This window comes from Rhineura floridana, chromosome 5 (assembly GCF_030035675.1).
Source record: "Rhineura floridana isolate rRhiFlo1 chromosome 5, rRhiFlo1.hap2, whole genome shotgun sequence".
Lineage (NCBI taxonomy): Eukaryota > Metazoa > Chordata > Lepidosauria > Squamata > Rhineuridae > Rhineura > Rhineura floridana.
In genome coordinates, this window is record NC_084484.1 from 7,484,569 (window position 1) to 7,509,219 (window position 24,651).

Here is a 24,651-nt window from a genome sequence, read left to right on the forward strand (position 1 = left end):
CAAATGTATGAGCCTGTTGTAGGGTGGATCTATCAATTTCAGCTCTGTTTCTGATTTTTTCCAAGCTTAGATTCAGTTCTCTAGGATTCTGCAGCAATCTGTGGTTTTTTAAAAATCCTGTTACATTCTAGTATGAATTTTCCCTAATTCTTGTCTGCAGCTTTAACTAATGAACACAAGACCTTGTTCCAGTCTGCATCCTTGCTGGAATTGTTTTTAGGTTTTTTTAAAAAGACATTTTAAAGATTTATTTTTTGATGTTTTGGGGGCGTTTTAAAATATGTTCCAAATATGTTTGTACTGTTTTGGTTTGCCATCCATGGCTCCTTCTAGGAGGAAGGGTGGGATATAAATGAATAAATGAATTGCCAGGAATTGTCAGGGAAACTGACCTGCCCCTCCGTCTTTTTTCTTTGACTGTCCAAGAGAGGAGACATCTTTGTCTTTGCTCTTTCTCCTGAGCCATGAGGGCAACTCCCAAACCTGGGTGTTGCACCTCCAAGTTAGTTAGAACTAGGTATGCCTTTCCTATCTACTATGTATTTCTATAAATAATTTAGGTTTTCTTATTTTACTAAGTCTTAAGTCTTATTGATTTAAATGCAGGGTAAAAGCCTGCTACTTAGGTAAGTACACACACTGGCACATACGCAGCTCCAACTGCTGGAAATCTCTGCATTTACATATTTCCACAACATTAACAAGGGTCTCATTCTTTGCCTAACGGTAAAAAAAGATGGGAGGGGGCGTGGCTGTGATTATCATGAAGGGACCCTGCACTTCTGAATTTGCCACTACACTACTGCACACAGTAGAAATACGTTTCCACAATTGTAATGCACCTGGAGGCTGTTAATTTTTGTTAAAATCAATTTCCCACTAAAGAATCTTACAAAGTGGACACTTGCTAGCAACAACAAAGCACCAACTACACAAGTAGCTTGGGCTACTCTGATGTGCTGATCTCCTGAAGAGATTTTGATTGTCTTCATTGGGCCCACTCCATGCAACAACCAAAGACTTTGGATTATGTCAGTGCTTCTGTTATTTGGCCCAGACCTTCCCCTTCAGCAGCAGTTCAGTGAGAAAAGTATGCTGTAATTGGTAACAGCTTCATAATGATCCAGTGGTTCTATATGAATAATAACGGATAGCAGCTTCACTTATGATTTATTTGTCACGCTCTACATTGGTTGAAAGTTACTCCCAAAAGCATAGGTCTAGCTAATAATCTAATTAGACAACATCTATTTTATAACAGAAGGCTTGGGTAGGAGATGCTGAATTTCAATTTCTTAATGAGCTTTTTTTATTGGAAAACCTTATTCATAAAGGAAAAGAGGTAATCTGGCTCTGGACTGAAAACATTTGTTTTTTAATGTTCCCTTTCAGCAGGAGGTTATGGTTTTCAAGAAGCCTTCCAAGTTTCAACTCTGTATCCGTAAAGCTAATAAAATATTAACTGGAGGTTTTAACTTTATACCAGCTGATGTCATTTTTCTGGGATAATTTAACATAGAGAGATTCATGATTCTCTGGTCAGGGACTTTGGAGGTATATCCCACTTCTGTTTGGTTGTCCAGGACTGCTTCACACGCTGCCCTCTACTTCAAACAATGCCCAAGATGCGGGCCACCCACCAGCTGCAAGGCATTATAAGTCGACAAGCCGACCAGCAGCCTTGGTAATTGTAAGGCCACGGGTAGTAGCCCAGGAGAGGTTCACAGATCCGCTGGCAATGTGTGTAGCTCCTCCTGCATTCGATACAGCAGACTCCCTCATGATCTAGCCGTGGGTCAAAGGTCATAACTTCACCCCCTTCTAGCTGCTGAAATTTAAAGTACAAGCAGTTTTTCAGTGGTACATTGCATCATGTACTGTATCTGTCATTATTAAAACAAAAGACAAGCTATAGCCATAATCCACAGAATTAGTTGCTCTTAAAGTGGGTTTAAGAGTGGGTGTAACTGCCCTCTAGATGATGGCTTGATCTTTAGAAGTTTAATGCTGGACATGATTTGGGGTTTATTTACTTGCTTTCAGACATTCAGCTTCATTCTTTTGATAAACTTTTAAGGGGGGAAGTTGGGTGACAGGAAAGAAGTCCGACTACTGGGGTAATTTCTCGGTAGTGAAATTATAGTATGGTGGTTGGGGAACAGGCCTTGAACAAGCAATCTGGGCATCAAAGATCTGTTTGACTGTTACTAAAATCAGTGGAGACCGGTGGCTTCGAGGTCTGTGGGGTTGCAACTCTGCTCCGGGTTTTTGTCCAAAGCTGTCTGAATAGCCTGTAGATATACAGCTGTAGTTGCCTTCATACATTCTAACCACTTTGTTTTGTAATAATCTGTATATGGTCTGTGTTCTATTGGTGGTTTCCCTCTTCTTAATATAAAAGGCAACATCCCTATGATGCACTGTAATTCTAGGCCCAAGATGTTAAAAAGCATGCGTCTATTGGCGTCACAAGTAGATATCTCTGTATGGGTGCACATATAAATCAGACATGTTACAACATGCAGGTGTTCTCAACAGCTCCTGAGCAGGAGCAATTTATCTTGATAGTAAGGACTTCTGGATTTCTGCAGCAGTACTCCTAGAATTCCAAAATCATTGTTAACATGTCCCCTAGTGCTGGTTCAGAAGTATGGGCATACAAAAATGGGACTTCAATATGTCAAAATGACTATAGATGACAGCACTTTGCACATCTTCTAAGGGGCCTCAGCAGCCCATGCAGAATCTTATAGCATCATAGGATCTACTTACCCTAAGACGAGAAGAGAGACATTACGATAACAACATGGAAAGAGTTCATCGGGCATCTAATTTTTATCACTATAATTTGACACAATTATTCGCTTTTCTGTGGCACGTGATCCTGTAAATGGCCTGCCATTCCATGGATAAATAGAACTTGTATGATTACAAATACAAATATTATTGTATTTCCCTTCTATTCTGGAAAAATTGAAGACAGAACTTAGGAAGTCTCACCTTATTTCTGGGTAAGAGTATTTTTCTACTTGCTCGTTTGCAGGTGGAGAGATGGGTATTCCTTGGCAGCCTGACAAGGTATCTGTGTATCCTTTTTTGGGCAGGTATCAGCCTTTCGCCTCTTCTCCCCCTCCCCTTCCAACACACCCACACCCACAGTGTATTCTAAGAGAGAATGGTCTAATGGGTAACTCGGCTTCTTTAGATATTGCTGTACACCATCTCCCATCATCCCTTGCCATTGGCCATGCTGATGGGGGCAGTTGGGAGTTGGAGTCCAATATCATCTGGAGGGCTAGTAGCTGCCCATCCCTAAGCACTCAGGAGAAAGGAGGCATTGCCAGGTCAGAGGAAGCCCGCAGGCAGGGGATTATTTCCGCCTTTATCTCTTTCATCACTCAGACAAAGCATGAAGACATGTAGAACTGACAGCTGCATTTTTGCTTTGTGTTTCAGCAAACTGATTAGTCCTAGTTTTTAAGGAATCAATAAAATATTTTAAAAATGTTGTTAGCGTTTCATTTTAAAAGAGAAGCAGAGTGGGTGTGGCGTGGTGAACAGCCAAGATGGACCTGTAAATCTTTTGCTTTCCTGTCCTTGGGGCAAGATTAGCAGAACAACAATTATAGTGAAACTGACAGAAAATGGATGAGGAGAGAACAGGAGACAGAGGCAGGGAGGGCAACTTTCACTTGTCTGAAGTTTATCTGAACTCTTTGGAGTCCACAGATGCAGATGGCAATAGCAGTATAAGGAATGGCCCAGGAAAAAGACCACCAAAACTGGGGCTTCCTCTGACATCCGAAAGAGCACAGGCAGCACCTCCAGGTTCTAAGGCAGTAACTGGGGTAGTTGATGCCATTCATTGAGGATGGTTTGCTAGAATTCAAAAGTGACTGATGTTGCTTCCATGATGGACAATGCCATGGAGCCTGGCTTAAGGCATCAGAAGAAAATGGATAGAAGCTGATGTTGATTAGAGAATTATAACTTAAAGTGAAAGAGCGGGAACACAAAGACCATCATCAGAACACTCCAATTCAAGGTGTAAAAGGTCGTTGGACAGGGTGATTTCTTGTTGCATGGATTAATAGCTGTTGCCCAGACTTGCAGCTGGCTGATTCTGACATGGAGCAGGCTCACTGAACCTTGGGAGGAATGAGCCTGCCTGCTAATACCTTGCCTAGGGACATTATTGTTCACGTTGCCCATTTCCCAGGGAGGGAGAGGATATTCAAGACATGAATAGTATTCAAAATCTAGAGTGCCGTGGAAATAGCGGGCCTGTGTTTCTTTGCCAGCTAGAGCAGACAGCACTGAGTGAGATGGACCAATAGTCTGACGCGGTATAAGGAAGCTTCCAATGTTATGTTATTGGCTTTTCTTTTCTTGGTGTGTGTTCATGTTTGGTCTTTATTTAAATTAATAAACTTTCTTCAAAAAATAAGAGCAGTTAAAAAAGCTATGTAGAGAAAGCAGCATGAGTCACATGTTATGATAAGCAGGCTGGCTTTTCACTTGCTGACTATATTTTTTCATCAGTCAAGTAATTTCAGTTATCTGATAATTAATAATAGAAAATGCAATGCACTAATTTTCATCTGGTACCTTCTATTAAACTGATACCACTGAGATTAACTTTAGATTACTGAACAGGGTGATAATAGTAACTGGCATAGTTGCTTTTTGCCAACAGCTTTCTGTGGAAAATAAGTCTGCAGTAAGACTTCAGCCTCTCACACGTGAATGACTGAATGCCCACTCTACCAAGTACTGAATTCCCTGAATGTGTTTCACCTCTACTCAATTCAGTGGCCCCATTGCTCGTGCATGAACATTGGATAACCTTGTGCCTTCCTGTCTAGTGATGTCCAATCCAAACCAGCGTGTCACCCCTGAAATTGCTGACGAGCTGCAGATCAACATTCCAGCTAGCTCAACTTGATTGCCTCTTTGCTCCAACAACTTGAACATGATCTAGTTCTGCAGTGAACATCTCATCCATCCTGGTCAGCTATTAGATTTTGGTTTTTCATATTACTGGATCTTGGTATAATCTGGGAAGTCTGACCATTTGTGATCTGTGAGATTTCAGAAGGAGACTGCAAAATTGAAACTACTGCAGATTCCTGGCCAGAAATTCTGCTTACAAAGTGATGGCAGGGAACTTTTTACGCCATTCATTAGAAACCTGTGTTAGACATTTGAAACATCACTCCAATATCCTTTGCTCAAAGATATTATGGGTTAACTAATACTGTCTGGGCAGGGCTTAGAGTAGATGGCCATTTGGTCCTTTTCAATTTCATTAATAAAAACGGTAGATGGCCATTTGGTCCTTTTCAATTTCATTAATAAAAACGGTAATATCGAGTGCCAGTGTGGTGTACTGAACACAATTAGGGACATCTGGGTTCAAATCCTCACTTGGTCATGCATGTTGCTGGGTGACCTTGGACTAGTCACATGCATCCAGCCTAATTCAGCTCACAGGGCTATTGTACGGATAAAATGGGATAACCCCATGTACACTGTCTGGGCTCCTTCGATAAAGGGCAAGACACAAACATGATAGATACACAATAGAATGCCCTGTTTGGACATTCTTCACTCCTATGAACAACACGGAGCAAGAGTGGGGCCATGCCAAGTAGCCCAGCTCCTGATGTCTGCATGTACGGCATAAATGTCTGCATTAAGGGTGTCTTCCTGTGTATATTTGTAAGTGTGAAGAACTTCCATGGAATGTGCAACTCTGATCGTTCAGTTGATGAGAAGAGGCATGCAACATCTGCTTTAGGGCTACTCAGTATGGCCCTACTCCTTGCTCCTGTGTTGTCTGATATGGCAGTGAGTAAAGCCTGGACACGGCTAACGTAAAAGTTGTTTCTTGAGTGATCTTGCAGGCAACCTGGATTTCCCTTTCCTCTTGCTGCTTCCAGAAATATACTATGAGGGTTTTAAAAAATGCTAATTTTGTTATTTATCATGAAGCCTTGATCTATTGGATAATAAGTTGAAGGTACAGTACCAAGAATCATCTGGATGCAGCTGTAAATACAGATTTTTTTCTAAGCAGCCAAATGAGCCCAAAAAAGCCCAACACATCTTGGGCCACAAAAATGTGTTGGCATTTTTCAGCCAATGTGTCTATTTTGAATAAAGCTGATTCTAAATCTGCTTCTGAGATGTTTTTGTTCTCTACTTATTCTTGGAGCTTTCCCTCTTGATGAACCCTTTAAAAGGGCTGGACTAGATGGAAGAGAAAATCTACAAACAGAAGGAAAATAGAATTCAGCAGGCTCAAATTAGTAGGCTGAAAAATGAGACAGATAAGAACCAACTCTTGCATGTTTATGTGCAGTAATTTTGCACAGGAGAATTAGTGGATGCTATTAAGTAGAAGCCATTCCTTAAAAAAAAAAGATATTAGCCTTTTGCCTACAATAAGCAAGTGTTCATCTGAAGCAAATATCCTACATGCAAAGGCCACACTTTTCATCTGAAATAAAGGGGACTGCCTTTCTCCATATGATCCTGCCAGGACCCTACACAGAGTAGAAATCTGAAATCACCTAATATGGTGAATGACTGGCTGCTCCCTCAAATGTTTTGCTTTGCCAGTACCAGGAGATCAAGGAACATGATAGTTACAGGTGCTGATGAAAAGGAGCCTACAGAGGCCAAGAGAGGAAGGGGAAGTTTTGTGGAAGGGTGTAACAGGGCCGCTGCTAGAGGGCGGCCAGGTCGGGCCCTGGCCGAGGGCCTCTGTGGCCCAGAGGGGCCCCTAAAGGGTAGCGCTTCCTTTCCACAGCAGCATCGGAACCTGACCCTACTGCGGATCGCAGACAGGGAGCTCCCAGGCACCCCACAATACAGACAGCATGGGCTTCAATAAGCCAGCACATATGCCCAACCAACCTCTCCCATCCCTGTGAATGCCACGTGTACTGTGTGCGCATACGTACCATCAACCAAGATCAATGTTTCCCTAAGGGGCTAATGTCCAACATGAGAGGTAGGTTGGACTCATGGGTGAGTGCCACAGGCTCGAGACAGTCTAGTGCCCAGTCATGCCTGGTGCTGCCCCTGGGTAGAGAGATGACCATTGACCAAGACTGCAGAGGTATTCCATTGCCGACCAATACTCACATGGTAAGGATTATCTGGATTGAAGGTTGGCCTGATGTCTTGCCCAGAAAGCCGGGTAACATTAGACAGACGTTGACGCTCCTGAGCCCGTTGGTTGGTGCGAGGCCTAGTATTTACCTCTTCAGCAGCAGCAGCAAACTGGTCCAGATCAAAGTTTGACTGACTCTGGCGTGCTTTCCTAGTAGCGCCTCTCTTTCTTCTTTGCCCAACTACAGACAGACATTAGGGTATATGGCTCATTTAAACAGATTCTACTAAATATTAGTTTAAAGAATCCAACAGGCTAAAATGCATTAATTTCCGTGTCCTGCAATGTATGAGAGAGTTCTTTACACAGGGGGTGCATCCAACCAATGGCCACATCTCAAAACAATGGCTCAAGAGTCTAGTCCATATCCTTATGACAGCAGAAAAATAGTTGCCTTTTCTCTAAGCTAAAAAGTTCCAAATGTTGTAACCTTTCCACATTAGGACATCTGTCTGAGTAGATAATACTGGGCTAGACAGTCAAGTGGTACGATTCACTATAAGGGAAATACACTTCCTTGTAAGGGGTCTTGCACTAGGGTCCATTCAAGCCTACTCAGTGCTGCAGATGCTCCCACCCCCTGCACTTGGGTCAATCCTACATGGAATGCATTGAATTTAGATGGTTACAGGTGGCTTAAGTCTAGAATGTGAGAGAACTGGAGGCACTCTATGAAATACAAAAGTACCTTCAGGATAGGACGGCCGAAGCCAGAATATCTGCAGATCTCCACAGAGCTCTAAAATTTTGGGACTCAGGAAATTATTGTTCTTTATAGGCTGGTCTGCAGAAACCCACACAAGAGAATTTTCATCAAATTTAGCTGGCATAATTTCATCTTCCTGTAAATGGAGAGTAAAAAATAAATAAAGCTACCGTTAGTTTGACTGACAAGAGGTGTGCCGTGTGGCGCATATGCAGTTAGGTGCTAATAATAGCTAAGGATTCAGCAAAGAAAGAACATTTCAGGTTACTTTCATTATTTTCGATTTCACTTCCATTTCAGATTACCTGGTGGGAGCTGGTCTTATTAAAAGAAAGACTGAAATTGGTTACACTTTAAAAAAATACATTAAAATACATTTTCTTATCAGAATGCTGTCATTATTAACTGTTTATGGATCCATGATACCCTCAGGGGCAATAAAACAGCACTTGTGGCTACTCTATATTTCATCACCAACGGGTAGTGTGGCCACAGTAACTAAGAAGTTAACTTGTTGTGCAAGATTTTATGTGCCACCATGACACCATCATAATATCCTGCAAGATGAAAAACCAATTCACACATATCACACCAAGAATCCTGTATGCATTAGGAGGTTGTTGGTTATGTGCTTCTCTCGCCCCAGTAGTACTACTTAGCATGTGATACGGATGGTATATTTTCTCCTCAAAGTACCTCACATTTTACAGTGAATAACAAACCTAATAGAATGTTGCTATTATGTCTAAAATAATGGACACAGTATTTCTAGACATTAAAAATCTCAGGATGGAGTATTATTGAGCAGCTCAGTTCAGCTAGAACTCTGTACGTGCCCCAGAACTGAGTGAATTTTGGCTTTGCTCTGAACAATGAGAGCATCACTGTGGTACATTAGTGAAATTCCCTATACTGCAAGCCAGCACTGATCCAAGCACATCCAGGTTGTCTAAATTGATCCCTCCAGGACCCAATGCCACCAAATCTTTTAATTTGGCCATTCATCACTCCTTGTGAATGGATGGGAGCCAGCCAGCCAGCAACCCCCATTTCACTGAACTAAGTACATTTTTTTACATTTCCAAAGAGGTCCAAGCTTGCCTCTCTTTCAGCAAGAGCAATGTCACCTTATTAGAACAAGATTTCAGGAGCGGAAACACCCTGATGGCTTGACTTCAGGCCTGTGGGACGAGACCTAGACTGTATGGCTTAGGCTGTCCCAGGAAACTCTCCACCTGTGTCCTTTGTGCTCCACCAAGCCTTTTCCTCATGCAGTTTCTCTCTTCTATGGGACAGTATCTCAACTTTGTTACTCCTTTTCATTTTCCTGATTACCATGATCTCGCCCACATCTAGCTCTTGTGAAATGGGAAAAATGGCTACTTTGGATGTGACCTTTTCTCTTCTGCCCCCTGCATAACCAATCCAAGTCTCTAAGATTCTGTTTCATAACTCCGTATTAGGTGACTCTCTGCTTCAAGTCTTTCCCCGCAATATCTGCCATAGTAAGTAAGCATATGGCCCAGGCAACATTTGGGTGGATTAACCTGTTTAAAGTATTACTTTCTACTGTGAATATTTCTGTAGTGGCATTTCAAAACTGCAAAAGCTGTTGTCACTGCTTCTAAATAATTGCATATTGACTTGCTGATATCCCTAAATACTATTATTTTGGAAATTATATTACAATTGCAACAATTGTGTGGTTAATGCTAGCTCTCTGGAGCAACACATTAATATCAGTTCCTTTGGTCAGTAATAAATTCCCTAAAGCAAGTAAAGAATTCATAACCAATACAATCCTATCTGTATGTGCACCACTGTTATGAGGAAAGATCCACAAGCAGAGTATTGGTAATTCCCCAACTTCTGTGAACACATATGTAAGATGTGTGTCTGTACCATGTGCATGAACACATCAGTCACATAAGTGCTACATAAAAGCTTAAGCTGAGTAAGCAGGGGCACTGTAGGAACATATAGTTCTCAAGGATGTTATTGAAAGGTTGAAGAGTAAGCAAAGAAGTGCCTCCAAAGACCACACAATGCCAAAAGAACTCCAAATATATTGGAAAGTAGAATGGGAAAGATGTTTACAGTTGACACGCTTGGCTATGGCAGTGACAGTGACAGTGACCGTGACAGACCCTACTCCAAGAAAAATAACCCTGTGGATAATAGAAAGGAAGATGTCTCACACCAGGTGACAAGCCTGACCTCTTTCTTCTTTAAATTCTTCCCAGCCATTTTAATTAAAGGGATTATTGGTAACACTCATGTGCCAACATGACCAAGGGCAGGTTCCTATGTTATGGGAGTGGCATTGCTGCTTGTTCCCCTTGTCCGCTTCCTGTGCTGTGTCGCTTTAGCAACTCAGGGCTGGAGAAGCCACATAGGACTTGTGGAAAGACTTGAGAAGAACCATCAGAGATTGGATGGGGGGGGCACTGTTGAGATTATTCCTACATGACCTCGCCACTCCCACAAGATTCCTACATTATCAGAATGGTGTGGGAAGCAACCACAGCGGGGGAAGCAGCAAAACTACTTTTGTAAGATAGAAGATTAGCTCTACGATCCTGAGAACAAAATGTCTCTTATTAGTGCTCAAGCTTTAAATCTGATTGGTAGATTGCTTGGTGGAATCAACCTGAAGCTGTGAGGACAAATGTTAAGTGACAGGCTGCAGATAAAAAGCACTGTGGGTTGTTTTTCAAGGCTAGATTGAATCTGGCACATGTGATACTGCAACGGAGACTGAAAAATAAAATATGAAAGGGGGTCAAATTAGTCCTGAAGGCAGTTCAACTGCTACATTCGGTGCCCTGCTGAGCTTGAGCCAGCTGGTGGTGAAAATGAGGGCGGAAGAATACTCTTTAATTCCTAGTTTAAATTTTTTTTTTGTTTCACTTTTTGGGTGATTTCCTTTCCCTTGGAAACAGAGGGAGGGAGATATTCAGACATGCTCCTGCTGGGCAGCTTTACATTTCTCCCCACTTTGGGGGCATGCCAGCAGACGAGGACAGCTTTGGATCCAAACTGATATCTAGTCCTCCTCCATCACAGCTTCTTTTTGGCTCTTCCAATATCAGCTCCGACATCAATTGGGTCAAGGCAGTGGATGGGAGATGGGTGGAATCTGACACTGGATCTCACTCTCCGATGCTGGAGTTTTGTTTCAAATGCTGGAAAGGGATAGCCAATCTATTCTATGGCCCCTGGGACACCCTCCCAGGAGCCATGGGATTGCAGTGTTAATCAATCAACTGATCAATCACCTGCCTTGCAGTTAAGCAATCAACCAACTAAAAATTATTTCATTTGATAACAGCTCCAGTATTTTGGAATATTGTTTATTCAGAATTGACTCCATGGTTACAAATATTCAAGTCAACCGATAGAAAAATTCTGCATCTCAGTTTGTAATGACCTGCCTTATCCCATTTTTCTCTTCCTCACATTTTAGGCTTCCCTTCTCTCCCTCCCTCCCCCCTTCCCCCCGCTCTCTGATGTGTTGCCTAGTACTGTACTGTTGTTTGAAAGAGCAAATGGATAAGGTTGGGTAAGTCAGTCACCTTAATGCCATTGTTGAAACATTAAAAGTTTCTCATTTCATGACTTCTAACTAACTATGCAATTTTAGCATTGCATTATGGTAATTTTTGCACTTACAGCAAAAAAACAAGATTATGCCATAAATGTCCCGGTTCACATTTAATTAGAGCAAATATTGAATATATAATGGCCAATGAAACTAGTGTTTGCAAAAATCAGAAAGGAATTTGTGGTTTGTGGTAATTTGGTTTTCTGGGTTTACTTGTTTCCCCACCGCCAACCATCCGGTTATTTTTATTTCTAAAAAGCTTTCACAAATTATTTAAAAGAAAAATGAAATAAAAATGGTAAAAAGGGAAAAAATGAAGTATTTTAAAATATCACTAACTAGAGAGCATAGGAGCCAGTTACAAGATCAATGATGACATTGTGCAAACAACCTGGCTAAATAAAATTGATTTAGTGAAGTACTGAAGCTGGTCTCAAACAGCAATCCAAGTTTTCTCCTTTGCTTCCATTTTAGTGCTTTTCCCCCTGCAGCACTGCTAAGGAATAACAGCTCTCTTGTGTAAAAAGACAATATTTGGATTCTTTAAAGTTTCTAGTTCAATCAGTGCCATTTTCCTACATTGCTTTGAAGATGAATATTAAATAAACCTATAGGGTAACTTCAAAACGAAGGCTCTTCTTAACTTGCACTTCAAGCTTTTGGTCAATATAATTGCTTTTCCTGAACAAGGCTTTTAATCAGAGCCATCATATTAGCGTGGAACTGGAAACTGTATCCAGTTCGAACCAAATCTTTCACAGCATCATAAAATGGATCTTGGGGGTGATAAAATCTAACCTCATATTCTGGGGAACAATTCTCTAAAATTTAAACCATCTCTAACTGATGTTTAGCCAGTGAATTCCAAAGAAGCCTCTGATGCTCTACCCATTTCCCTTGGGGGAGGTTTGTTGTTGTTGTTATGTGCCTTCAAGTTGCAAGGGCTTTTCCATTGTCAGCAAGGCAGCTATTGAATACTTCAGCGCATTTGAGGAAAACTTTTTCTCCCCCTCCCTCCCACCTTTTCTCTCAGGCAAACACAGACCATTACACTTTTCTCACATAGCTTATGTGCCAAAGTTATTTGTGCACTCCCCCCCCCATAGCTTTCTTAGAATATGGCGCCCCAGACCGGACATAATATTCCAATGGCATCACGAATTTAGAGTGGCTAGCAGTTTTCAATCCAAAATGCTGATTTGTTTTCATGCAATAGCTTAGAAAACATTTTTCCCTGGACACTTAACCCCTTCTCTCTACACACGACTCAGCCAATTGTTAACTATATGCAAGAAACACCTGAAAGATGCCTGGTCACTTCAGGCTCTCTTACTAGAATGCCTGAATTCCACCTCCTCTTGGAGCGTTCTCCACTCTCCATAGAAATACAGTAGGTTCCGTTCCGGACCCCCACCATAAAGCGGAAATCACCGTAAGGCGGAACCCCATTGACTTTGATGGGGTGCGTTGCATGAAAATGATGTGAAAATGCCGCAAAAGCGGCAAAATCTGCTTTTAAAGAGGGAAGGAAAGCCGCCACATTAGCGGAATGCCGGTAAGCGGAGAGCCGGTAAGCGGGGCCCTACTGTACCTTTGAATGCCAAATTGTCTTTGTTCTTCATGCTACTAGCAGAGAGCTGAAGACTGACTACTCACCCGTGGAAACAGAGGTCAGGTCTCCATTCACTCTGCCCATAAGCTGCTTTAAAATGTGAGTTGTTCTATTTTAGGTTTCCTGATTTGTAAAGGCTAGCTAGTTAATTCCGTGTTTTATTTTCTTTTAAAAAGCAACTTCCCATTTCTGAATCCTCCGTCTTGATTCTTAAATAAACGTACTTTGATCTGAGACTCAGGAATTGGTTAACCTTCTTGGCTTAGCCTGGACTGGCCTAGCTTATGTGCCTCTGACCATTTATATGCCAACAAGGTTTCAAAGAATTAAAATGGAAGCACTATAAAAAGGCCTGTCCTTCATAAGTGTAAAACTGCAGGTCTGAATTGACTATTGACTCACACTAAGGGTTATTCATGTGTATGCTGGCAGAACTACTTTGGAGTAAAGGGTATTTGTTCTACCTGGCAGGAGGGTGGCTGGGCTTGAGCCCAGATGGATTCTTGGTCTGATCCAGCAAGGAAATTGTTACTACCTTAGCTGTCATTAAATGTGTAATGCATTCTAAGTTTCACATCTTACTTGGCAATGTGTCCAGAGTAAGGTTCCATTTGGGGACTCAAAAGAGTAACCAGGAAAATTACTTGATAGAAAGGTTTAATCAGATATTACAATTAGAACAACTGATTCATAGAATCATACAGTTGGAAGGGAAGGCCATCAAGTCCAACCCCCTGTTCAACGCAGGAATCCAACTTAAAACATACCCATACTAAACTAAACATAGTTTTTAAGAGAGCTTAATTATATCATTTAATAAACTGTTTCCATTTCCGTGGCAATCCATTTCAAGATCCAAAGTAATTGTCTGCATTGTCTTTTTGCCTCCCCGCGTCAAGAGTAGCATAGCTGGTGCTAAGGACTGGGGTGGTGAAACAAATGCCCCGACTCAGACACCAACAAGGGGCTCACCAAAGTGAGATCAGGTTTTTTCCCCGTATTCATGAGAGGGCCGTGACCTCCCACACAGACACACTGCTACTGCTTCAATGCCAGCCTTACTGCCAAGCCAAGCAATGTGAGGCACAGAGGGGTAGGGTAAATGGGCCCAGGCTGCATGCTTTAGCTGTGGGTTGACTTAGTAAAGTGTCCTCTGCCCACTTGCCAGCCCAGTTCCCCATGCTACCAGGCAGAAGCTGAGATGCCAAGAGAACAGCTGGAGCCCCTTCCCATACACTGTTACAGAGTTGTGAGGGCCATTTGTAAGTATCAGGCCTGAGGATCACTTGGCTGCTGCAGCCTTTCACTGATCACTTACCCTGGAAGATGCTGCTGCTGAAGAAAACCAGGCCTAGTCTGGGTAGGAGAAGCAGCAACAGGACTCAGCAAAAAAGTGAAGAGGAGTTGGCAAGGCTTGGTTTCTTCTTAAAGAGCAGCCCAAACATCTCCAGCTGCTTTAGGGGCTCCTCAGTGTCCCTGCTGCTACAAGCAAGTTCTATAGGGCCTCTATCTCCACGTTTCCTGTCACAAACCCTTTATTTACACTTCGCAAAGCAATTAAAAATAGCTGTGTTTTAAGTGTAAGTATATTTTTTGTGACAGCCAGTGTGGTGTAGTGGTTAAGGTGTTGGACTACCACCTGGGAGACCAGGGTTCGAATCCCCACATAGCATGAAGCTCACTGAGTGACCTTGGGCCAGTCACTGCCTCTCAGCCTCATGAAAACCCTATTTATAAGGTCGCCATAAGTCGGAATCGACTTGAAGGCAGTACACATACATACATGTATTTTTCGTGAATACCTACCAGATCAAAAGAGAGGCTCTCTTTTGTCATTGCATTGGCTTCAGGGATGCGAGTTTTCGCTTGGGCTTTAATGTAGCATTTCTCTCCTCCTGCAAAACGGATTCCACTTATGCCCTAGAAAAAAAGGCCTTGGTTATTACTACAAGTGTTGAGGTGCCATCTGACTGCTACAAGACACAGAAGTGCTTTTAACATACAAGGCAAGAGAAGCAAGCAGCTGGCTGCTTGTAGACACTCACAAATACACCAAGCGCTGGGCTCTTTATAATTTACCTCCTGGCTGGAACACACCTATACAGTTGCAGCATGATGTGCATCCCCATTTTGCTTTCCTTTCCTCCACAGAAAGAGGGAGAAGAACCTTTCTGCACATCCAATATGGCAACTCATCAAGCAACTGAGAAGAGGGAAGCACAACAATTAAATAATAATAATCCCTTCCTTCAAAGACTTAAAAGCGAGTTACCCAGATACTGCATTTCTAAAGTGCTTTACTATCACCAGAGGGTTATTATTTACATCGCACCACTCATGTTCACGTCAGTTTACAAAGAAAAAGACAGATCCCTACGCAAAGGGCTTAGAATCTAGAACAGCCTTCCTAACCAGCCGTCCCTAACCTGGCAATGGGTAGCTCTCTCTGATTGCTATCGGTGGATGTTTCAATTGATTACATGTGGAGGTAATGATTATATGTGAGGATATAATGATTCTCTCCACATATAAGCACTGATTTCAAGTTTTAAAAAAAGTTAGCATGCTACTCCCAAGAGCCATTCATTTTAATAATGTTATTTGTTATTTAATTTTGAGAACTGCTATTTAATTTTGAGAATTGTATTATTTTATTGATGTATTATGTTCTATTGATGTATTGTTATGTTCATGTTTTTTGTAAGCCGCCCTGGGGGCCTTTTGGCCATAAGGCGGGGTATAAATTTAATAAATAAATAAATAAATATAATCAGTTGCAACATTCACTGAGCCTCCATTCTGTCCAGAGAAAGCCTCCTCCATCATAACAAGGTTTCAAAGAACAATGGATTCCATTTGTGGTAGATTTCTATCCAGCATCTCCTATCTCCTAGCAATCAGGGAGAGCTGCCCATTGCTAGCAAACTCTGAATGTCTTGCTGGAGCCATCAACAAGCCTCCTGTTGTAGCATTTCACCAGCCTCCTAATTTACGAAGACTATTAGTGAGAGCTGTGTTTAAGCCACCTATCAGCAATCCTGGATCTTATCCTTGTCACGCCAAATGACAATACCTCCTGGGACCACAATACCTCCTGGAACGCCTCTCCCGATATGAACCTGCCCGTACACTACGTTCAACATCGAAGGCCCTCCTCCAAGTTCCGACTTATAGAGAGGCTTGGAGGATGGTTACCAGAACCAGGGCCTTCTCAGTGGTGGCCCCTGAATTGTGGAATAGTCTTCCCATTGAGGTGTGCTTGGCGCCAACATTGCTATCTTTTTGGCGCCAAGTTAAAACCTTTCTCTTTGCTCAGGCATTTTAGTTTAATATGTTCAATTTGGTTTTAGATTTGTGGATTTTTATATATATGTTTTTGTACCGATTTATGTGATTTTATTGTATATACTTTCTGTTGTACACCGCCCAGAGACCTATGCTAGTGGGGCGGTATAAAAATTTAACAAATAAATAAATAAATGCTGTCTCACCTGTGTGTACCTCATGGAGACAGCTGCTTTCAAAAGCACTAGGACAGGCAAAACATATTACATCAAACAGAACATCACCTGCAGGTCCTGCAATATAATTTATGTCATCAAATGCAAAAAAAAGGATGTCATATCCAATACATCGGAAAAACTACAACTAACCGACACACATGCTTCAGAATTTTGACTAAAAAAGTAGAGCAACCAGTTGCAAAACATTTTAACACTGAGGGCCACAGCCTGCTGGATTTATCTATGACAGCTATAGAGATGCCAACAGATCCAGCAGCACTGACTAAGAGGGAGAACTTCTGGATATACTCTCTGGACACATTGCCGCCACATGGCCTGAACCTGGAGGACAGTACCACCACTACTTAGCTTCTGCAAATGAAGCCCCTCTGAGCATTCCATCCACAAAGCTCTATAACTGTCACCTTGGTAACAGCATTTGTATGTTAGCAGCTGATGAAGGTGAAAGCCAAAATATTTTGCTAGTAATATAAAAACCTCTGCTTTGTTAATCACAGTTACGTGTATACATCTTTAGTTGACTAATGGAATCCTTATAGGGGTTCAGAGCAAGCTTGGGTGAAGTTCTGTTTGTTGCCTTTAAAACTGTTCCTGAAAAAGACCTTAGTCAAAACACGTTAGGTTTATCAGATTTATGTACTGCTTCCCACTAAAAAAAGTCAATCAAGAAAAAAATACAAACTTAAAATCACATAAACATATTAAAAACACATCTAACAATATAATCATATAATTGGCGCTGTCCAAATGCCCTGGAAAAAGAAAAATCTTTGCCTGGAGCTGAAACAATAACAATGTTGGTGCAGGGGTGGGGAGAGCATTCCATAAAAGGGGGGGGGCTACTACAGAGACGGCTGATTTTCTTGTTACCATCCTCCAGATCCCTTGAATGTGCCACACAGAGAAGGGCCTCAGACTACTATCCAGTAGCGTAACTAGCTTTTCATGTGCCCTGTGCAAGGTTTTATTTTTGGGCCCCTTAATTATTTTTTTGGGGGAAAATAATAATAAAACAAATACGATATAACAATTGTTTATAAATAATTTTCATTTCAGCAAATCCATTTCAGGGTCCCCTTGGTCCTGGGCCCTGTGCCTGTGCACCTGTTGTACCTGCCTAGTTACGGCACTGCTACTATCTCAGGGTCCTGGCAAGATCATATGGGGAAAAGGCAGTCTCTTAGGTGTACGTTCTGAGCTGTACAATGTCAAAGCCAGCACTTTGGCTACCAACCAAAGTTGGCAGAAGGCACTCAGTGCCACTAAGGCCACTTGCACCTCCAGTGACAGTGCTGGATCCAAGAGTACTCTGAAGCTATGTACCTGCTTCTTCAAGACGATTACAACCCCGTCCAGAACACAATGTATTCTACTCATCTGGACAGAGGAACCACCCCAACAACAATGTATCAGTCTTATCTGGATTGACCTTCAGTTTGCTGGCTCTCATTCAGTCCATTACTGAGGCCAGGCACCGATCCAGTACATCCACCACCACACCTGCTTGAGCTGTAAAGAAAGGAGAAGTGGAGTTGTGTGTCATCAACATATTATGACAGCACACTCCAAAACTCTGGATGACCTCAGTCAGCAGTTTCATGTAGATGTTAAATAGCCTTGGGGATAAAATGGAACTCTGAGGAACCCCACATTGGAGGCTCCATGGGGCTAAACAGCAGCCCCCAAGTACCACTTTCTGAAGATGACCATCCCAGTAGCAGAACCATTGCAAAACAATGCCTCCTGAATCCCTAATTGGACAGTCTCTCCAGAAGAATACCATGGCCAGTAGTATCAAAAGTCATCAAGAGGTCAAGGAGAATAATCAGGGACACACTCCCCCATCTCTCTTCCAACATATGCCATCACACCTGGTATCAGTGCCAAAACCAGGCCTGAATCCTCATTTGAAATGAAAATTGGGCCTAATAAATCACTTCCTTGTCCATCTGAAAGTTCCTCTCTTTTTTCCCCCCTGCATCCTTTCTTTGGATGTGTGTGTGTGTGTGTGTGTGTATTCAGCCGACCATACTTACAATCTGAAAATCATGAACTTCAATAGCCTCTTCCCCACCACTTCCAGTTTTAAAGGTCTCCAGGTTGTTCCCAGCATCTATTTCCATTGTCCCCTCTTGTACCTTCCCGTTTATACTCATTGTGTAGTGAACATTGTAAACCTGGAATTTTTTTTAAAAAAAAGATGACTTTAGTTTAAACCTATCTAACTAGCACAGATTAGCATGCCGTTTTACTGTGATGCAATTCAACAGGATAGGCTAACACTATCTCTGCCTGATGTGTCAGAGGAGGTTTCAGATCCGGTTTAAAAGACCATAAGCTAGTTGTTCTAGAAGATCTCAACATCCATGCTGAAGCTGGCTTATCTAGGATGGCTCTCAACATGTTATCATCCCAAAACACATGGTGAGTTAATGCCTCATTTGATATTCTTGACTGGGCTGAGAGAAGATGATTTGGATGTGGAGTTTTCTTGGATTCCATTGTCATAGTCTCATCACTTCCTGGTGAGATTTAGATTCCTGCAACCATTCCATCTGCAGGAGCGACCCCCCAACCCGCTTTTCCACCAGGAGCCTGCTGAAATCCGAGGACCAGGAAATTTCCACTAGGCATGGCAGACCCTCCTGTTGAAGTCTTAATCAGTCTATGGGATACACAGATGACTCAGGCTGTGAAACACTTGCACCTAAGCACTCTCTCACACAATGTAGAAGTTAAAGAAACACAAGTGTTCTAAGTCTTGGGATCCATTTCAGGACTTGCCCACACAAAACAGTTTGAGGGAAAATTTCGTTGAAAGAGCTACTTCTGGGGCTCCATAACAGTTTTAGTTTCTGTAATATTGACTGATGAGTACGTGATCAGTTAAAGCAGGACATCTAAATGACCTTTACTAACATGGCACAATATATTGAAACATCAGGAGGATACGTGTCATAGACACCTGTGAGTGACAAGCTGGTGGATGCCAGTTTTTAAAATAGGCAGGCTTCCACTGACGCATCCCATCAGCGCAAGGATTACCACCAACACAACAGGACACCCTCCACTCTCCTCCCCCTCCCTGTGCCTTCTGCCCTCGCCAAATCCGCTCCGGAGGATCGGCGGAATCCTAGAAGAGATTAAGGGGATGTGCAGGGGGAGGACAGAAGGAGAAAGACCCATTGTTCAAGCAGAAATCCTTGCGCTAATCAAGCCACTCAGCACTATGTTGCACAACCTACTGCTTGCTCTTCTACTTTATCCAGTTATCCAAACATTTCTAGAGATCCCATTCATTGTCAGGTGGAATGCTGGGACTAGGATGGAGAATGGGAACACTTGGAGGAACTGGGAGCAACGGAAGGGCTTGGATTGTGCATGATGCATTCAGAGATACGTTTTAATTTTATTGCCAGTAGCACCTTCTCTCATACGTAAAAGAGCAGGAGAGAAGAAATTTCCATGCTGGAAGGAGAGGAAATAAAATGCCTGAAGAACTTGGCAAACTCCCAAGAAGAAAACGTGTGTGTTACTTGTTGAAACTTTTCTGGCTGAATTATAAGTGAAATCTGACAGAATAAGAGAAGGCTCTGTGTTCAGAATGGAAACATTTGGATCTGGAGTTTTTTAAAAATGCAGCTTAGTTCTCAACACTGCACTCTATAGTAATAATTAAAATACAAGATCCACCTAATATACCACAGAAATTCTTGTTGCATTCTGGTTTGTGGTTCTGGTTATTATCAACACATTTACTCATTTGAATTTCTAATCTGAATCACCAGTCTTTTAATGATATTTCACTACTCTTAAAAAATGGGGGGGGGTAGCAAACAATTTCCAGTCTGGTTCCAGGACTGCTGATTATCGTAACATTTTCTTCACACACACCGAAAGTTACTGGCATCATATTTTGCATCTCGCTTTAATGGATCTGGTCCCAAAATGGATATGGAAGCAGAGTAGTCTGAAACCTGGCCTTATTTGTTAAAAACAGCACAAAATCCTGCACACAATCCCACTTTCTGTGAATGGTTTTCGGAACCATGGAGAAACCTGTGTAGGGTTCTACTGGCGGCTTCAGAGACTGTGGCCAGAGATGGTTATCTTTCCATCATGGCACAGCCAGAGCCTGGGCCGAAATATATCCAATCCAAACAAAAGACAAATTCTTCACTGTTCACTCACCTCTTTGTCATTCACCTTCCAACAGTAAAAGGCTCCAACGCTTCCAAAGAGGAGAAGGATGGCTCCACCGATGAGCACCATGGCCCCAATCCTGAGCAGCCTCCCTGTGCTAGAGGGCTTTGCCATCACAGAGGAATAAGTCTGCAGCAGAGGGGAGCAAAGGAGTTAGCTCCCCACCTGGAGGACAATCTTCTTGTTTTCTGGTATGCCAGAGGCACATGCATGACACACAGAAATGAAGTGAGTAACCAACAATTCCATCCCACCCACTGAAAAACAACAAGAAAGCTACCAAGCAGCCCAGAGAGTCTATTCAGAATGTGGCATATGCAGGACTGAGAGAAAAAAAAGGGGGCTCAGGATCAGAAGAGATCAAGTTTCCACTTACTGTCCCTCCTGCAAGGGATGTGTTTTATTCCCGCACATCTTGACATGTGGTAAGAGAGGAGCTACTTGTGACTCCCCCCCCCCGCTACATACCAAAAGCACTTGCCAGGAAGGACACATCTAGTGCGCACTGGCTTCTCCGCTTCTAATCTCCAAGTAGGGCTGTCGGGTCAAAATGTTAAGGGAAAAGAGGCACTTTGGCACTAGAGGGCAGCCATTAAGTTCCATGTATTCCACGCCTTGAATGCTGGATTCATAGCCCACCTCGGTCAAGCACCTACCAGATGGCTTTGGAGAAGTACCTGCATGCTTTCCATACTATCTGTTGTGCAGTTTACTTGGAAAAACCGGCTTCAAGAAGGGGTGACTGTGGGCAAGATGGGGAAAAGAAGTAGTACTTCCCTTACACTTTGTGAAGGAGAACTTAAATCTATCCCTGCCAGCCATTTTTCTGCGCCACAGTTTTCTTCTTCAGAGGTTCTTGGTGCATGCTTATGCTGTGGTATACAGGGAAATGGGATACTTTTTCTGAGATAGTGTCTTCATTGCGATTGCGATTGTTGTGTGGAATGTGAGCTGCCAGAATATCATGGACATCCAGTGTGGTTAGTGGGAACATATAACACCTGTCCTAATGGAGGCGCACTGGTTGCCTATTCACTACGGTGCCCAATTCAAGGTTTTGCCAATAGTGTACAATTCCCTTAACAACTTAGGACTCAAATAGTAAAAAGACCTCCTCCTTCTATATTTGCCCAGTTGGCCCTGCACTCAGCATGACAGACTCCTCAACAAACTTGGTGTGATGTATAATGACACGGGACAGGGCCTTCTCTGTGGTGGTGCCCCAGATGTGGAACTCCCCACCCGTGGATATATGACAGTCCCCTTCAGTGATGACCTTTAGAAGGCAATGAAAGATTCATTCTGTCAGGCAGGCATTTGGTTGAGGACTGTAGGTTAGCTTTTTCTCCTTTTAATCCTCTGCAGAACTGTTTCATTCCTGTTTGAGTGTATGTATTGTTTTATGTGTTTTTGTGCACTGCCCTGAGATGCTTCTGGATGAGGGACAGTATAAAATAAATAAATAATTCAAAATGAGCAAGAAATCAAAGAAGTCCCTTTGTCAGCGCCAGAGGCAGGTTATCCAGTTCTCTGATCCAAACAAACTCTTCCAGTGAGTTCTTTTCCTTTGCACTAGCAACTAGGGATTTCCCACATACTTGTGCTTTTATTCCTGCTTGTAGCTGAACATTCCAGAGGGAAATGGGGGAAACATCTGAATCCCTATAGATGGAACATAGGCGCAACTGTAGGATCAGCATAGATCCTGGGAAAGACAGGAATCACCCTTCTGTCTGGATCTTGTACTCTGATGCCAATGGATCTCTGTCTGGGTTAACTAGCTATTACTAAAGTACTTGGAGAAGAGGTGCACCAATCCTAGCAGGGAGCAAGCTAAGAGTTTGTATCAGAGGTGCCACATGACTGCAATTTCCTCCTCCCAGCCCGCTGCCAGATCCACAGGCGACAAAGCCAGAAAAAGAAGAGTATGTTCAGTATTTTTCTGATTTCCTTACATTTTATAAGAAGGGGAGAGCACTCTGAACATACAGTACTTAGAAGAAGTCTGCCTTTACATCTGTCTGTCTTTTTGAAAAACTGCTCTCTGCACATGCTCAGCTTGAGGCACTTTGCACATGCTGGGCAGTTCAGAGCCACGTTCACTTGAGGCACTTTGCACAGGAACTGCCGAGCGTGTACACAATGCCTCAGCCGAAGGTGACTCAAGCTACATGCTAAAAGTGATGCCTAGATTTTATTAACAAAAGCAGCACTATTTGTGGGTCTGAAGTAGACCCTCCCCCGCAGTTGCTAGGGAGCCCGTCTGGGTATGCCTAAAGTAGGAACAGATCTTTAAAAGGGTGGGGGGAGAGAAAAAGTTTGAGCCAGTAAGGGGAGGGGGCAGAAAGGAGGGGAGGTGGATGAAGTGGAGGGGTTTCACGTGGGGAAAGATGAGAAGGCAGTAGGGAGGTACTCACTGGGGGCATCGGGGATTGCTCCACGTCCTCCGGCCCGGCCAAAGCAATGGGCACCTTCTCCAGTCTCTCCGCCATCCTTTCTGTGGGCGCCAGCTGCCAATCTCCGTCTCCGAGAGGGCCTCCGGTCAGGCTTTGCGGGTGGCTGCTGTGGCCCCGACGGGACGGGAGACGAAGGAGCGAGGCGGCGCACCTTGGCGAGGCGGGCGTGGCGGCGGCGGCGTAGGCACGTGGGTGTTTGTGCGGCGTTTTGGAGACAACGAGCCCTTTCAGCGCCCGCCGCTGGCCGCAAGAGAATCTCCAGGTCTGCAGCGCTCTCTCAGGATGGCCCCAGCTCCAGGCCCCCGCCACCACGAGTCCCAGGTCCGACCTTGTCCGCTGAGAGAAAACAAGGGGGAGAAATGGAATTTGGGGTCCTTTTCCCTTGTAAACTAAAAAAACCCCACCATGTAGGGTGAAGTTGCTGCACAGCCTCAGAATATAAGGCATATTGGCTACTACAGAGGGACAAGTGTAAGCTACCTAAGGGCGGGGAAAAACTTTTAAAATGCCCAGAATTGTTCCTCAGATGTGTCCAGGGAGGAATGGAATAGGGCTCTGCTTTGTTGTTATGTGCGTTGAAGTCGATTATGACTTATGGCAACCCTATGAATCAGCGACCTCCAACAGCATCTGTCGTGAACCACCCTGTTCAGATCTTGGAAGTTCAGGTCTGTGGCCTCCTTTATGGAATCCATCTCTTGTTTGGCCTTCCTCTTTTTCTACTCCCTTCTGTTTTTCCCAGCATTATGGTCTTTTCTAATGAATCGTGTCTTCTCATTAGGTGTCCAAAGTATGACAACCTCAGTTTCATCGTTTTAGCTTCTAGTGACAGTTCTGGTTTAATTTGTTGTAACACCCAATTATTTGTCTTTTTTTGCAGTCCATGGTATGCACAAAGCTCCCTCCAACACCACATTTCAAAGGAGTTGATTTTTCTCTTATCTGCTTTTTTCACTGTCCAACTTTCACATCCATACATAGAGATCGGGAATACCATGGTCTGAATGATCCTGACTTTAGTGTTCAGTGATACATCTTTGCATTTGAGGACCTTTGTTCTCTCACAGCTGCCCTTCCCAGTGCTAGCCTTCTTCTGATTTCTTGACTATTGTCTCCATTTTGGTTAATGACTGTGTGGAGGTATTGCTAATCCTTGACAAGTTCAATGAACTCATTGTCAACTTTAAAGTTACATAAATCTTCTGTTGTCATTACTTTGGTCTTTTTGATGTTCAGCTGTAGTCCTGTTTTTGCGCTTTCCTCTTTAACTTTCATCAGCATTCGTTTCAAATTGTTACTGCTTTCTGCTAGCAGTATGGTATCGCCTGCATATCTTAAATTATTGATATTTCTTCCTCCAATTTTC

At 43.0% G+C, this 24,651-nt stretch overlaps 1 protein-coding gene across 2 annotated transcripts; it reads right to left on the minus strand.

Annotated features, from left to right (window-relative positions):
- Positions 1 to 1,158: 1,158 nt before the first annotated feature.
- CNMD (chondromodulin) lies at positions 1,159 to 23,510 on the minus strand. 2 transcript variants are annotated; one of them, XM_061629942.1, is made up of 7 exons: positions 23,247 to 23,510; positions 20,818 to 20,958; positions 18,663 to 18,803; positions 14,909 to 15,022; positions 7,869 to 8,022; positions 7,153 to 7,361; positions 1,159 to 1,828 (listed from the first exon to the last, which is right to left on the minus strand). In XM_061629942.1, the coding sequence occupies exons 1-7, from the start codon at positions 23,319 to 23,321 to the stop codon at positions 1,610 to 1,612; spliced, it is 1,053 nt and encodes a 350-aa protein (XP_061485926.1). In that variant the 5' UTR covers positions 23,322 to 23,510; the 3' UTR covers positions 1,159 to 1,609. The 2 variants fall into 2 exon arrangements, with proteins under 2 accessions (XP_061485926.1, XP_061485927.1); XM_061629943.1 differs by lacking the exon at positions 1,159 to 1,828 and adding an exon at positions 5,674 to 6,270.
- Positions 23,511 to 24,651: the final 1,141 nt, after the last annotated feature.